Raw genomic sequence first — 12301 nt, 5'->3', positions numbered from 1 at the left:
AAATTATGTAAGCTGGAAATATGAGTAGATTCAAGAAGGGTTTAATAAGTCCCTGACCCATTTCAAAACAAACAAAAATAATTTATGGATATTGTAGGTCAAGTCTTGATCTTTCAAAATTTAACTCATGATCGACATGTTTAAAAGCAAAACATTCCTTGTACCACCTGTCACAAGCAGCATAATAATATCAGTGCCCAGTATTTGTGGAGGTACCACTTGGTGCTAGCCAGTGTCATAATCATTATACGTGGATTATCTTATCACAACAACCTGTATTGATCTCCATTGTAAAAAAATCCAGAGTAAAGACTTACCAAGCTAGACATTTATCATATTAAGGTCACGCATCTAGTAAATCACATAGTCTGATTTAAAGCAGTGTGTCTGACTGCAAAAGCCCAGCATCTCCAACACCTTGTGCTGCTTCCACATGAGACTGCACAGCATTTTTTGCAGCCTGTGCTGTTCTGCCTTTCCCATAAAGGGCCACAGAGAAAGTGTCTTCAATCTTTGTTTTGTATTTATCGCAATGTGGTAATTTAAGTATTGCTTATTCAGGTACAGTTTAATAATAGGGAGTTTACCCATTTACCTTAGTGCCTTTGCTATTAAGAGCAAAATAAGTTGTTTTATTATTTCTGTTTTGTTTTTTTAAAAGCCAAGTTGTTTAGATCATTTAGCCTGTCTAAATCAGTGTATTTTCTGAGATAATTGCCTAGTTCTCAATTTGTCATTACCTGTCAGAAATAGTTTCCGTGAAAATTTTGAGGTCATAAGACAGACACTGAGTGTTGCTATTGCTGCTGTTTTGACTAGTTTTATTTTTAAAAAGTCTTTTTCTACAAAGTATTAGAGATATCTTTGCCTATGGAAATTCCAAAGGAATATGCCTTAAAAACAAAACTCATTTTTAAAGAATAAAATGTGCTCCCAAAGATGGCTGTAGCATTTTAGTTAAATATTTTCATAAAACAACTGCTCCCCCAGTGTTCCCTAGGTACAGTGACCTTGGAAGTTGGAAGAATCAAAGCTGGACCATTCCATTCAGAGAGGAGGCCTTCTCAGAGCAGCCAGGTAGGTGGCTGTGGGATTCATGAGGGTAATGCGGTCCACATGCCAAAAGGAACTCAAAGATGGTCTTGCCTGTGAGTCTGTCCGGGGTCATGGACACAGGCCTGGCTCTCTGGCAGCTTGGCAGGTGGCGTGCAGTTTGAGATAGGGAAGGGCAGGAGCTGAAAGTGGACAGGTAAGCAAAGTGTAGCTGTTGAGTAGTTTGTAAGTATTCTAAGGAACCTAATTTTTTTACTGACGTGATTCTTTTTCCATAATTTCAAAAGTTAACCAATTAATGTATGAAAGCCTACCAAGATAATATATTTTCAATGTATTTTATAACAAACATTTACCAATCAATATTCAACTGAAAAAAAATCCCATCTAGTTAAACTACAGATGCTCACATGTGTAAAAATATGGCGTTATACCGTTCAGGTCTCCTTACAAGTTTCTCTCAGTCTTGTCTTCTGATGAAAGACCCCATTTTTATCAACCCATCCTTAAAGACCCCTTCTTAACTCCTTAATGACTACCATCAGTCTCATGTTGGCTGGTCCCAATTGTACTGTTTTTAAGTCCTTATCTATGTACAACAACATCAATATAAATGTAGAGAAGATTATCTGGAATGAGAGTATGAAAATCCATAAAAACTTTAGGTAAGTTGGAATCAATTTCATCCATCCTTTCAGCTTCTATTTATTTAGGTCACCATACAAATTCTTCCTGAAAAAGAAAAAAAACAGTAAAAACTTTTTAAATGTCCATGAAATTATCAGATGCCTGTGTTACTTAACAAGTATTTCTCTCCCAGTGCCTTAAGGAATTCTGAAGTAAGTAGTATTTAGGGGCTACTATTACTTGGAACCCTTTCTGAACAATGCACGTGTACTTGCAGATGAGTGAGTGCAGCCTGTCGTCCTTCACTTTCCCGCTTTCTGGACCCAGTACGTCTGAGTCCCTGGAGAGCAGCGCGAAGAAGAATGCACGTAAGATTGGTTTGCTGTTCAAGCGTGATTTACTGGTTTGAATTCTGGCCATCAACACAGATTTTCTTCCCTGTTTTAATTTACCTCCAAGCGCTCTTTTCCCTAAATCATTCCATATACTAATACAGGTGGAAAGATGGGTGTTGGCAAAAGTTCTGAACAACACGGAACTGTGCCTACAGCACCACTTTTCATCAGATGTTTACCCTACAGGACATACCAAACGTTAGAATCAGGATTCTGCAGTTCTTCTATTATTGCTAAGCCTGATGGTATATTTGATTTTTATTTCCTTTTTCTGTTTAATGTAACACAATAAGTCAGAAGATGTCATTAAGTAAAGCCTTTCTTTTCCATGGAGGATTGCAAGCATTTTGATTGAGAAAATTAATGTCATCCTCCGGTGCTTTAATTACATGAAGTCATGATGTAGAGGGTTTTTTGGCTTGAAGCATTGGTTAAAAGTTGTTCACATCGAAGAAACTAACCATCTGGCATTATCTGTTTGCACAGTGACTAATATTCTAGAAATTCAGGAACTTAACATTCATAAATTCTTTGTAATGCACCCATGACTTCATTCCTCTCAGCTGTGCACATGTGTCTGTCTGTCCAAAACACCTTCTGTCTTTGTCTCACTAAGAGTAGCTTGTACAGTTATATAATCAGTGTGCTTCACATGAGGAGGAAAAAATGGTATCAACCAGAGACACAAGTGCTCTCACGTGAGAGAGATCACATCATGTGTCCTAGCAACTCAAACCCTTCCACGAAAACATGGGTATGTCATTTAGTCTCATCCAGCTGCAGACATTGACCAGAATTTCAATGAACATAAAAATGCTTTAATAACCATATTTTATCTTTTTTACCTTTATAGTGGCATCTGAAATTCAGGGATTAAGAACAGTTGAAATAAAAAAGGTAACTTGGGGATTTGGGGAAAGAAAACAGTGCAAACTCTGTTGACTTCAGAGGCCCCTGTGTGGGTGTTTTCCTGTAAGCTGTCTTGCTTTTGTGTAGTACCATATGAAAACTTATGTGTGATACACAGTGGAAATAGCATAATGCAGTCTTTGCTGAATTTTCTGATTTTAGTACCTTGTTTGAAAAATCATTGTTGGCATATTCTGTATTGCCAAAACTGGCAGCAGCTCAGCCCCCAACAAAGTATGCTCGACCTCATGCTGATAAGTAAGCCTTTGCCTTCAACAGATAGTTTCTGTTTTCCTCAAAGAGATTTCCCAAGAGCCGTGAACAAGAGAGAAAATAAAAGCAGCCTCAATTTACTGAGCCTGTACTATGTGCTGACATTCTAATAGAAATCCCATGCTGTCACCATCTAATTTAATGCTCGCTGCAGCCCTTTGTGGGAGGTGTTGTACTCTCCACTTTGTTAGGAAGATCTAGTAATCCATTAAGAGGAGTGGACTTTTTCTAGGTCCCAATGTTTGTAACTGAGGGTCCTGCTTTGAAAACAGGTTTCCCAGATTTCAAAAATGGAGCCCTTGCCTGACCAGGTGGTGGCACAGTAGATAGAGCATTGGACTGGGACGCAGAGGACCCAGATTTGAAACTCCAAGGTCGCCAGCTTGAGTGTGGGCTCATCTGGTTTGAGCACATGCTCACCAGCTTGAACCCCAGGTCTCGGGCTTGAGCAAGGGGTCACTCAGTCTGCTGTAGCCTCCTGGTCAAGGTGCATATGAGAAAGCAATCGATGAACAATGAGCTGCAATGAAGAATTGATGCTTCTCATCTCTCTCTCCTTTCTGTCTGTCCCTATCTGTCCCTTTCTCTGTCCCTCTCTCTGTCTCTGTCCCTCTCTCTGTCTCTGTCTCTGTCACACACACAAAAAATGGAGCCCTTTGCACTTTATCAGTGTATCTGTGCTCATCAGTCCCATAGTATGGTTTTCACTTAACGTGAATGATATCTTTCACAGATGCTTATTTCCCTATCTCACACAAATGTCAAATAAAAAGTAATGTAACTTTTTTAACCTTCATTTTATATCCTCACACTTAGAGGATCAGAGTTAACTAGAGATATTGTGCAAAAAAACCCAAAAGGCAATTAAAAATACCATATTTACTAAAATATTCTCTCTCTTCCATGGCCAGGAGCCTCCTGATTCACTGGGAATCAGTATTGCTGGAGGGGTGGGCAGCCCACTTGGTGATGTTCCTATATTTATTGCAATGATGCACCCAAATGGAGTGGCAGCTCAAACCCAGAAACTCAGAGTAAGTGCCCTGGTAGCCCTAACGGTTTTGACAAAAGCTTTAATAAACCCTTCGAATCAGGCCACCTGGCGCAGGCAGTTTTCTGTGTCTGTATCTGCTTTGAAATCAGCTGCTCTGGCCACAGCAGGATGTACTTTGAGTAAAAGATGAAGACAATTGGAACAGGGGAGAATTTGCTGCTGTTTGCAAATTTGCAGGCAAATGAAATGGGAAGATTTGCTATTGTTCTTAATATTTTTTACAATGTCTTTGAAACTCTGTCGAAGAAGTAAAACAGAAAGTGTTTTAGAACACCAGTATGAGGCAAAAACTTTTTCCTTACACATTTCATTGGTTTAAATGCTGATTTAATTTTTTGAAGTTGAAAACAATCATTTATATTGCATTGGATTATCAATTTTGCAGAATTTCAGTGTACAGGTATGGGCAAAACTAGGTTTAAAGTTTTAATAAAAATAAATAATACAATAATTAATAATAATATAGGCCCTGACCAGTGGCTCAGTGGATAAAATATTGGCCTACATATGGACATCCCAGGTTTGATTCTCGATCATGATTCACAGGAGAAGTAACCATCTGCTCCCCCCCACACACTTCTCATTCTCTTCCCTTGATGATTTAGGGTGGCTTGATTGGTTTAAGCATGGCCCACGGCACTGAGGATAGCTCAGTTGGTCCAAGTGTGGCAGCCTCAGGTGCTAAAAGTGGCTCGGTACTCAAGCATTGGCCCCAGATGAGTTTTCCAGGTGGATCTCAGTTGGTGTGCAATGGGAGTCTACCTCACTGCCTCCCCTCGTCTCACCTAAAAAACAAATAATATAAACAAACTGTGTTTAGTGTACTCACAACTGTAAACCTAATTTTGCCTAACCTATATATATATGACATAAATTGTAAAACTATACAAAACTTGCTTCAATGTTGAGAGATTATCCAAATCTAGAGCATTGTGATGGAATTGCTGTGCTGTTTAGTTGTAAAATCATGAGTATTCCATTAAAGTCTATGAAGTAAAGTCTTTGTGGCCTTGTTCAAAATGGTCTCGAGGCCTGGCCCATTGGCTTAGTGATGGAGTGTTGGCCCAGCATGTGGATGTCCCGGGTTCAATTCCTGGTCAGGGCACACAGGAGAAGCTCCCATCTGCTTCTCCACCCCGCCGCCTCTCGCTTTTCTCTTTCTCTTTCTCTCTTCTTCTCCTGCAGCCATGGCTCGATTGGAGCGAGTTGGCCCTGGGTGCTAAGGGTGGCTCCATGACCTCCGTGTTGGGTGCTAAGAAGAGCTCAGTTGCTGAGCAACAGAGCAGTGCCCCAGATGTACAGAGGATCACTCCCTGGTGGGCTTGCTGGGTGGAGTCTAGTCAGGGCACATGTAGGAGTCTGTCTCTCTGCCTCTTCTCTTTTCAGTGAATAAAAAAAAAGAAAATGGTCTCAAAACATAGCCTCCTCTTAGTTGAAATAGTCTCTAAGTTGGGAGTGGTTTAGTCTCCTTCATACCTAAATATATGACTGACACTTAAAAATTGATTGTTATACATGGCACATGGGTCAGAAAACTTTTCTGTGCTGGACCAAATAGTGACTATTTTAGGCTTTGTGGGACATATGGATCTGTGTTACAACTGCTTAGCTCTGCCCCGTGAACACAGCCAAATAAGCATAGAGAATTTGACTCACCGAAACGGCAGTAGTCCAGATTGGACACAGTTTCTCACTCCTGAGAGTCACATATAATGTATATAGTAATGTCCAGAAAAATTCTGGGTTCCAGATGACATCAGATATCTTATTTTTTTAATAGGAAACAGTGTCTTACCCAGGAGAAATGAAGAGAAAAATGATTTTCCCCTCTTCTCAGAGACTATAGAACTCAGTCATGTGTAACTTCTTTTTATGGAATCTGGTTTCCCTGGGTAGATTTTTATTGCTAATAACAGTATACACTATTGATGTGCAAGGTAGAGAAAGAAATGTTTGTTCAGGACTCAGTGTCCCTCTCTCCCTGGCTGCTTTCGCAGATGACTGTTCTTTCTCTCCCTTGCAGGTTGGGGATAGGATTGTCACTATTGGTGGCACATCCACTGACGGGATGACACACACCCAGGCAGTTAACTTACTGAAAAACGCCTCCGGCTCCATTGAAATGCAGGTAAGAATTTTCTCCCAAGCATTATTCAGAATATGGGTAGCTTGAGGATATGGGTTTTGATGTTAAACCAGTAAAAATGCTTAAAACTCCTGCTATTATTTCATTTAATATTTCCCTTGAACAAAATGATCAGATTGAGTGTTCCAAGTCAGTATGTAAGAAACACGTTCTGTCACAGTTACCCTGGTGCACTTATTATTTCACACTGTCTAAGGAAGAAAATACAAGATCTTAGCAGTAAGTGATCAATTGCTAGAATTTTGAGTGGGGTGAGTGAGTGCCTTGTGTTCTAAAGATCTTTAAACATTGCGTATACAACCATGTTTGAAAATCATCAGAGATCTTCATAGAATTGACTAGTAGAATATTTTTACTGTCAGTTGAAGAGATCTCTGGACCTAGTGAAATTCCATTTTCTATGGCTTATGTTATATCAACAGAAATGATAAAGTGGACAATAAAATACATGTTTTAGTTCAACTGCTCTTTTTGAAGGAAAATTACTGATCCCTAGCCACATGAACATGTGCTGTTTGCTTCATATTTGTCCCCTGCACAGGTGGTTGCTGGCGGAGATGTGAGTGTGGTCACGGGTCATCAGCAGGAGCCTGCCAATCCCAGTCTCTCTTTCACTGGGCTGACGTCGAGCAGTATATTTCAGGATGATTTAGGGTGAGCTCATTTTTGATGGTCTGTGTGCCCCTACTCTCACATAAAGGTGAAATGATAGGAGATAAGGGATAAAACACGAAAATCAAGTGTTTCTAAACTATTAAATAATTATGGCATGGAATTAGTTTTTCAAAGGTAGACAAACATGCCTCTACTCATCCCACATTTTCAGCTCTGAGTTTTTGGGAGTACATTTAATCTTGATTTTACTACCTTATGTGACACAGAACAAGTCAGATCTAACCTTTTAAAAATTCCAACATTGCCTACTTATTTAATCATCTTTTTCATTAAAAAATCTACAGTTATCCAACACTTGAGTACAAAAATATTAGAAAATAGAAAGAGAAGAAATGAGCATATTAGAATTTTTAAATAATTTGATGCAACTTTTACATTATTTATAATTGATATTTCTCCCTGAGCTTAGGGAATACTGATGTTTATGACTTACTCCATCATGGTCTTCTGCACTTCAGCTCTTCACTTTACTTTTATTTATTCTTTTAAAGTTTTTATTTATTGATTATTTTAGAGAGAGAATAGAGAGAAAGAGAGAAAGGGGTGGCAGAGGAGTAGGAAGCATCAAATTGTAGCAAGCCAGGGGCTTCAAACTGGCAACCTCAGCATTCCAGGTCGATGCTTTATCCACTGCGCCACCACAGGTTACTTTAAATGAACTGGAAAAAGGGTGAGCTTCTCCATGCAATGAGAACATGTTGGGGAGTATGTTTTTTAAGAGGACTGTAAATGAGTAATAGAATCAGGGTGTTAAATAGAATTTCATTAGATTATGCAAATTTAAAATACTGATCACAGCATAGACTGGCTGTCAATTTAAGCATGCCAAAAACACCCATGATACACTTACTGTCAGTAATACAGAGAAATACTACTCTAGGTGGGCGTCAGGTAACCCTTAACTTGCAGATTCACAATAATATATATATATATATACATATATATATATATATATGTATATATATATATATATTTTTTTTTTAATTTAAAAACTCCTTTTTCCTTCCTTTTCCTATAGACCTCCTCAGTGTAAGTCCATTACACTGGACCGAGGACCAGATGGCTTGGGCTTCAGTATAGTCGGAGGCTGTGGCAGCCCCCATGGAGACTTACCCATTTATGTTAAAACAGTGTTTGCGAAGGTAAGGTTGCAAATTTTAACCACCTTCTTTCCCCCTAAGTGTTCATTAATACTGGTCAGCAGCTGGCTTATTAGTTTATGGCCTGAGGTAACGCCAAATGGTTAACAGTTGATCATTTTCTTCTGTAACTCCCTATAGGAACAGATCATTAAATATTTTTGTCCAATTTGAGGTTTGGTTATGTTTAAAGGAAAATAGGTTAAAATTGAAATTCTATGGGAATGCTTGACAATAGATATAAAAATATTAATAGACTTTAGACAGTAATGCCTAATTTCTTTTGAAAAAAGTAGCATATTGAAATAGAATTGAATGTCTTTTGAAAATAAGGTATTTTAAATATGGGTGCTGCGAAGTTCTGGCCTTTCCTTTACCTTGCATTTTTTTGTTGTTAAATACAGAACAAACAGAAAAGTGCATAAATTTAATCTACAGATTAACTAATTGGTCATTTATTATGCAGTTTAATATCATTGAATAAAATAGAAAAATAATAACTAAAATAATTTGAAGAGCATCCGGAAGCCCCGTCACCTACAACAAACCAGCATTTGTCATCAAGGGATTTAATAAAAAACGGAAAACCATCAGTATGTGTTTGTAATTATACAGTAACCTGCTCTATGTTAAAAATGTTTAGAATAAGGGTAAAGTTATTGCCTCATTGGTGAAGCTATTATAATTATTTAAACCCATCTAATTATTATTAATATGTTATTAAGGCATTTTTTGAAGAGCTACAAAATTGGACAAAATTTTCTGCAGGAGAAAATCCAGAATCTCAAAATTTTACAATGTAAAGGAACAAAATTATCAAATCTGTTAAAAGATTTGATACAGGGGCCTGAGATGAGTGCTCTGGTTCTATAAAGTGCCTACCAATGCAGGTTTCATTTTATTATTTTGAGAAGAATATTATTTTAACCAATTTAAAGTACTGCATCTTTATCAATCAAGCTATAGGCTAAATTTATGAAATTTTTAAAAGCCACTGGCATGTCCAGAAATACAAACGGCATTTGCCAGTGAGTAGAAGAGTCATGCGGTCGTTTTCCTCAGCCTTGGAGCAATTTATTTAAGGCATGCTCGTTAGAACATATTTTAAGAATTTCATCATTATGGATTCCTCATTAACTTTTCTGTATTTTAATCTTATATTTAATTGCATAATTGCCTACCATAAGCATGCCTTAAGATGAGGTTCTTTTTTAAACAACAACGTCTGTGTTTAATCTTAATCATTAGGGCCCACAAAGAATATGAAAACTACCCTGAGGAAGTAAAGAACCAGTAAGCATGAGCTGCCTTCTTAAAGCCACAGAAAGAATTTAGTATTGAAATTAGCAGCCTTTGTGCCTTGTCCTGCTCTTGTCAACATGGATGTGGTCTTTGTGCTCTGCAGACCCTCGGGTTTGGTGGCCCTCATGCTCTTGTCCTGTAAAGTAGCTTTTGTTCCTACCTTATCCTTTGTTTTCTTTCTGCAAGTCTTTACAGGATAAAATATCCTGGATTCTATGAAATTATTTCTACCAGGCAGGTTCCCAATAATTCTTTATTAATTTGGGTTTCCACCTGCTATGCTGAACAACAACAAAAGAAAAGAAAAGGGAAAAAAAACATTAAGCTAATCTAATGACCACTAAAGTCTCTCCCAAACAGGAATTTCATTGCTAAAACCACTGAGGAGAAAGACCTCCTTTGTGTATGTTCATCATTGCTTAATGGCTGTGGAGCACCCATGGAGCATTGAGAGCAGTGTGTCCCTGCAGAGCAGTTTAGATGCTTGTTTAGATCTTTTTCTGTTGCGTAGCTCTGAGGCAGCAGTTTTTGAGAAGTAAACAAGCCTACTTTATAATTGCAGGGAGCAGCCTCCGAAGATGGGCGACTGAAAAGGGGCGATCAGATCATTGCTGTCAATGGGCAGAGTCTGGAAGGGGTAACCCATGAGGAAGCCGTTGCCATCCTTAAGCGGACAAAAGGCACTGTCACTCTGATGGTTCTGTCCTGAAGCGGCTGCCAGGATGGAGCTAGCCCCTCAGCCCCTCGCCCCCATGCCATGCTGTCGAGAGACTGGAACTGGTCTGTGGACGACCGGACACCCTTCCCGTGATGTTCGTTCATCGTGCTCTTCCAAGCTGTAGGGGCGGAAATGCCATTTAAGTTTGTTACTCTCGTATAGAAATAATTTTCTTACTGACAGCCTTGTATCATTTCTTCCCGTTCTCTTGCATATTGTGAAAATAAACTTAAAGGCAGAACTATCTGCACAGTTAAATCATTCTTTCTTCCTGAAGATATCTGACATTTTATAGTGACATGGGTAAAAATGATGTGCTAAACTTGTTGAAAGAGGAAGCAAAAGTTATTCTAAAGCTAACCTAAGAGCTTCAGTACTGACATGGCTTCAGTAAGTTAAGGTAAAAATGAAAATATAAATTAAAGAAGAAAATGTTAAGTTTTATGAAAATGCCTCATTTTGTCAATCCACCCCTTTCCCTATTACCAAATGTAAAAAAAGAAAAGTGTTTTTCTGTTGAAAAATCTTTAAAAATATTGTGTTTCAAATTTTTCACTATTATTAAAAATTGCATCTCCCAGATATGTGCATTAGTATACACATATGCATTTTTCTCCTCAGGTGTGTTCCTAAGTTGGAGTGAAGAGAAATAGCTAAGGCAATATCCCTAAGTTTGTAAAGAAAACATTTAATGCACGTCTTTAAGTTCATTTCCATTTTCGACCTGTTATAAAATATTTCCATGATTCTACAAGTAAAGTGATGATGCACCCTGTATTGACTGTCATTTCTCTACAAGCAGCTGTGCTAACTGGAGGAACATAGAAGACACTCCGAATCTTTAGTGCTGGTTTAACTGATGCAACACTAAAAATGGCTTAGCACGCTGTGCAGTTGGTTTTCAGCTAGTATTAATCTAAATGACAGAGAAAGAAAAGCAATGTGTTAGTAATTAATTTGGTTGTATGCCATTAGAAAATTGAGAAAAATTAAGGGGATTAACATAACTTCATTTCACTGCCTTATATTAACATCTTATAATACAATAGTTTAAGACTAAGGGAAACAGATGGAACTGTTTACTGAGACAACTGGTGAGGAATTATCATGTGTTCATTCCCATTTTAGAGCGTGAAACTCCTACATTAGAATATATAAAGTCACTTTAAATATTATCTATATTTGTAACAGAAGTAGTGTACAGATATTTTATTACAGCATTTTTGTGTAAATGTGGGATCAAAGTGAATAAAGTTTCATCGTGCACAAATAAAGAAACAGACATTTTTTTGTTCTTTTTACTGAGGAGAAAGCTTTATTTTGTTCAAGGTTGATAATGTGAAATAGTTTTTTTTATCATATCTAACTGAATATGGCATGTCATAGTTACAGTTCCAGGAACTTTGGACAACATCATTATAAAAAGCTCAGTATCTTTATACTCCGAGTTTTTACTGATGCTGAAGACTGGTAGATTGACTCCTCATGGAGCAGAAGGAGATAAGTGACATTGTAGAAAGAAGTATCCTGCCTGTGTGTTTTTCAGAGATATTAATGCAGTAATATTTTAAGTGTCTTATGGTAGTCAGAGCTGAAGTGTCAGATGGAAAAGTCATAATGCGAAGTATTTATATTAATAAGCATGAAAAGTCTGGTTGGAATGCTGAGCCAGGATGGGGAACCTTTGTTCTGCTGATTCTGCTCTTACCTAGGTAATGAACAGGGCATTTCCTCTGTTTCATCTCCTCTGTAAAACAATAGGTCATTTTATCTCAGAACTTGTGTTTAGTTCTAAAATTTAATTTGGTTATTCTTAGCTATAGAAAATGAATGGACAAAACTACACACGTGGCAATTCGGGAGATGTTCCCTTAACCAATCATTGTAAACAGATGTATTGACGTAACAAAATTCATTTTTATGTCTATCTTTTTAGTCATCATTTAATGGTCCTCTGTCATGAAAATATGTCAGGGAGGCCACTGGAGGCCGAGCTATCCTTTTATAAAT

General features: G+C 37.9%; 1 protein-coding gene across 11 annotated transcripts in view; it reads left to right on the top strand.

The window, feature by feature from the left end:
- MPDZ (multiple PDZ domain crumbs cell polarity complex component) overlaps nucleotides 1–10537 on the top strand; it is a 206986-nt gene extending 196449 nt beyond the window's left edge. For 10 of the 11 annotated variants that reach the window (XM_066368173.1, XM_066368165.1, XM_066368166.1 and 7 more), the window contains 8 exons: nucleotides 991–1077; nucleotides 1958–2048; nucleotides 2929–2972; nucleotides 4169–4291; nucleotides 6335–6439; nucleotides 6999–7111; nucleotides 8151–8274; nucleotides 10136–10537. In XM_066368173.1, the coding sequence (XP_066224270.1) occupies nucleotides 991–1077; nucleotides 1958–2048; nucleotides 2929–2972; nucleotides 4169–4291; nucleotides 6335–6439; nucleotides 6999–7111; nucleotides 8151–8274; nucleotides 10136–10282 (834 nt within the window). In that variant the 3' untranslated portion in view covers nucleotides 10283–10537. The remainder of the gene's footprint in view (nucleotides 1–990; nucleotides 1078–1957; nucleotides 2049–2928; nucleotides 2973–4168; nucleotides 4292–6334; nucleotides 6440–6998; nucleotides 7112–8150; nucleotides 8275–10135) is intronic. The other variant, XM_066368175.1, reaches the window with a different exon arrangement.
- Nucleotides 10538–12301: the final 1764 nt, after the last annotated feature.

This window comes from Saccopteryx leptura, chromosome 2 (genome assembly GCF_036850995.1).
Source record: "Saccopteryx leptura isolate mSacLep1 chromosome 2, mSacLep1_pri_phased_curated, whole genome shotgun sequence".
NCBI lineage: Eukaryota > Metazoa > Chordata > Mammalia > Chiroptera > Emballonuridae > Saccopteryx > Saccopteryx leptura.
The sequence above is the reverse complement of the archived record's forward strand: the minus strand, read 5'-3'. Positions and strand labels throughout refer to the sequence as shown.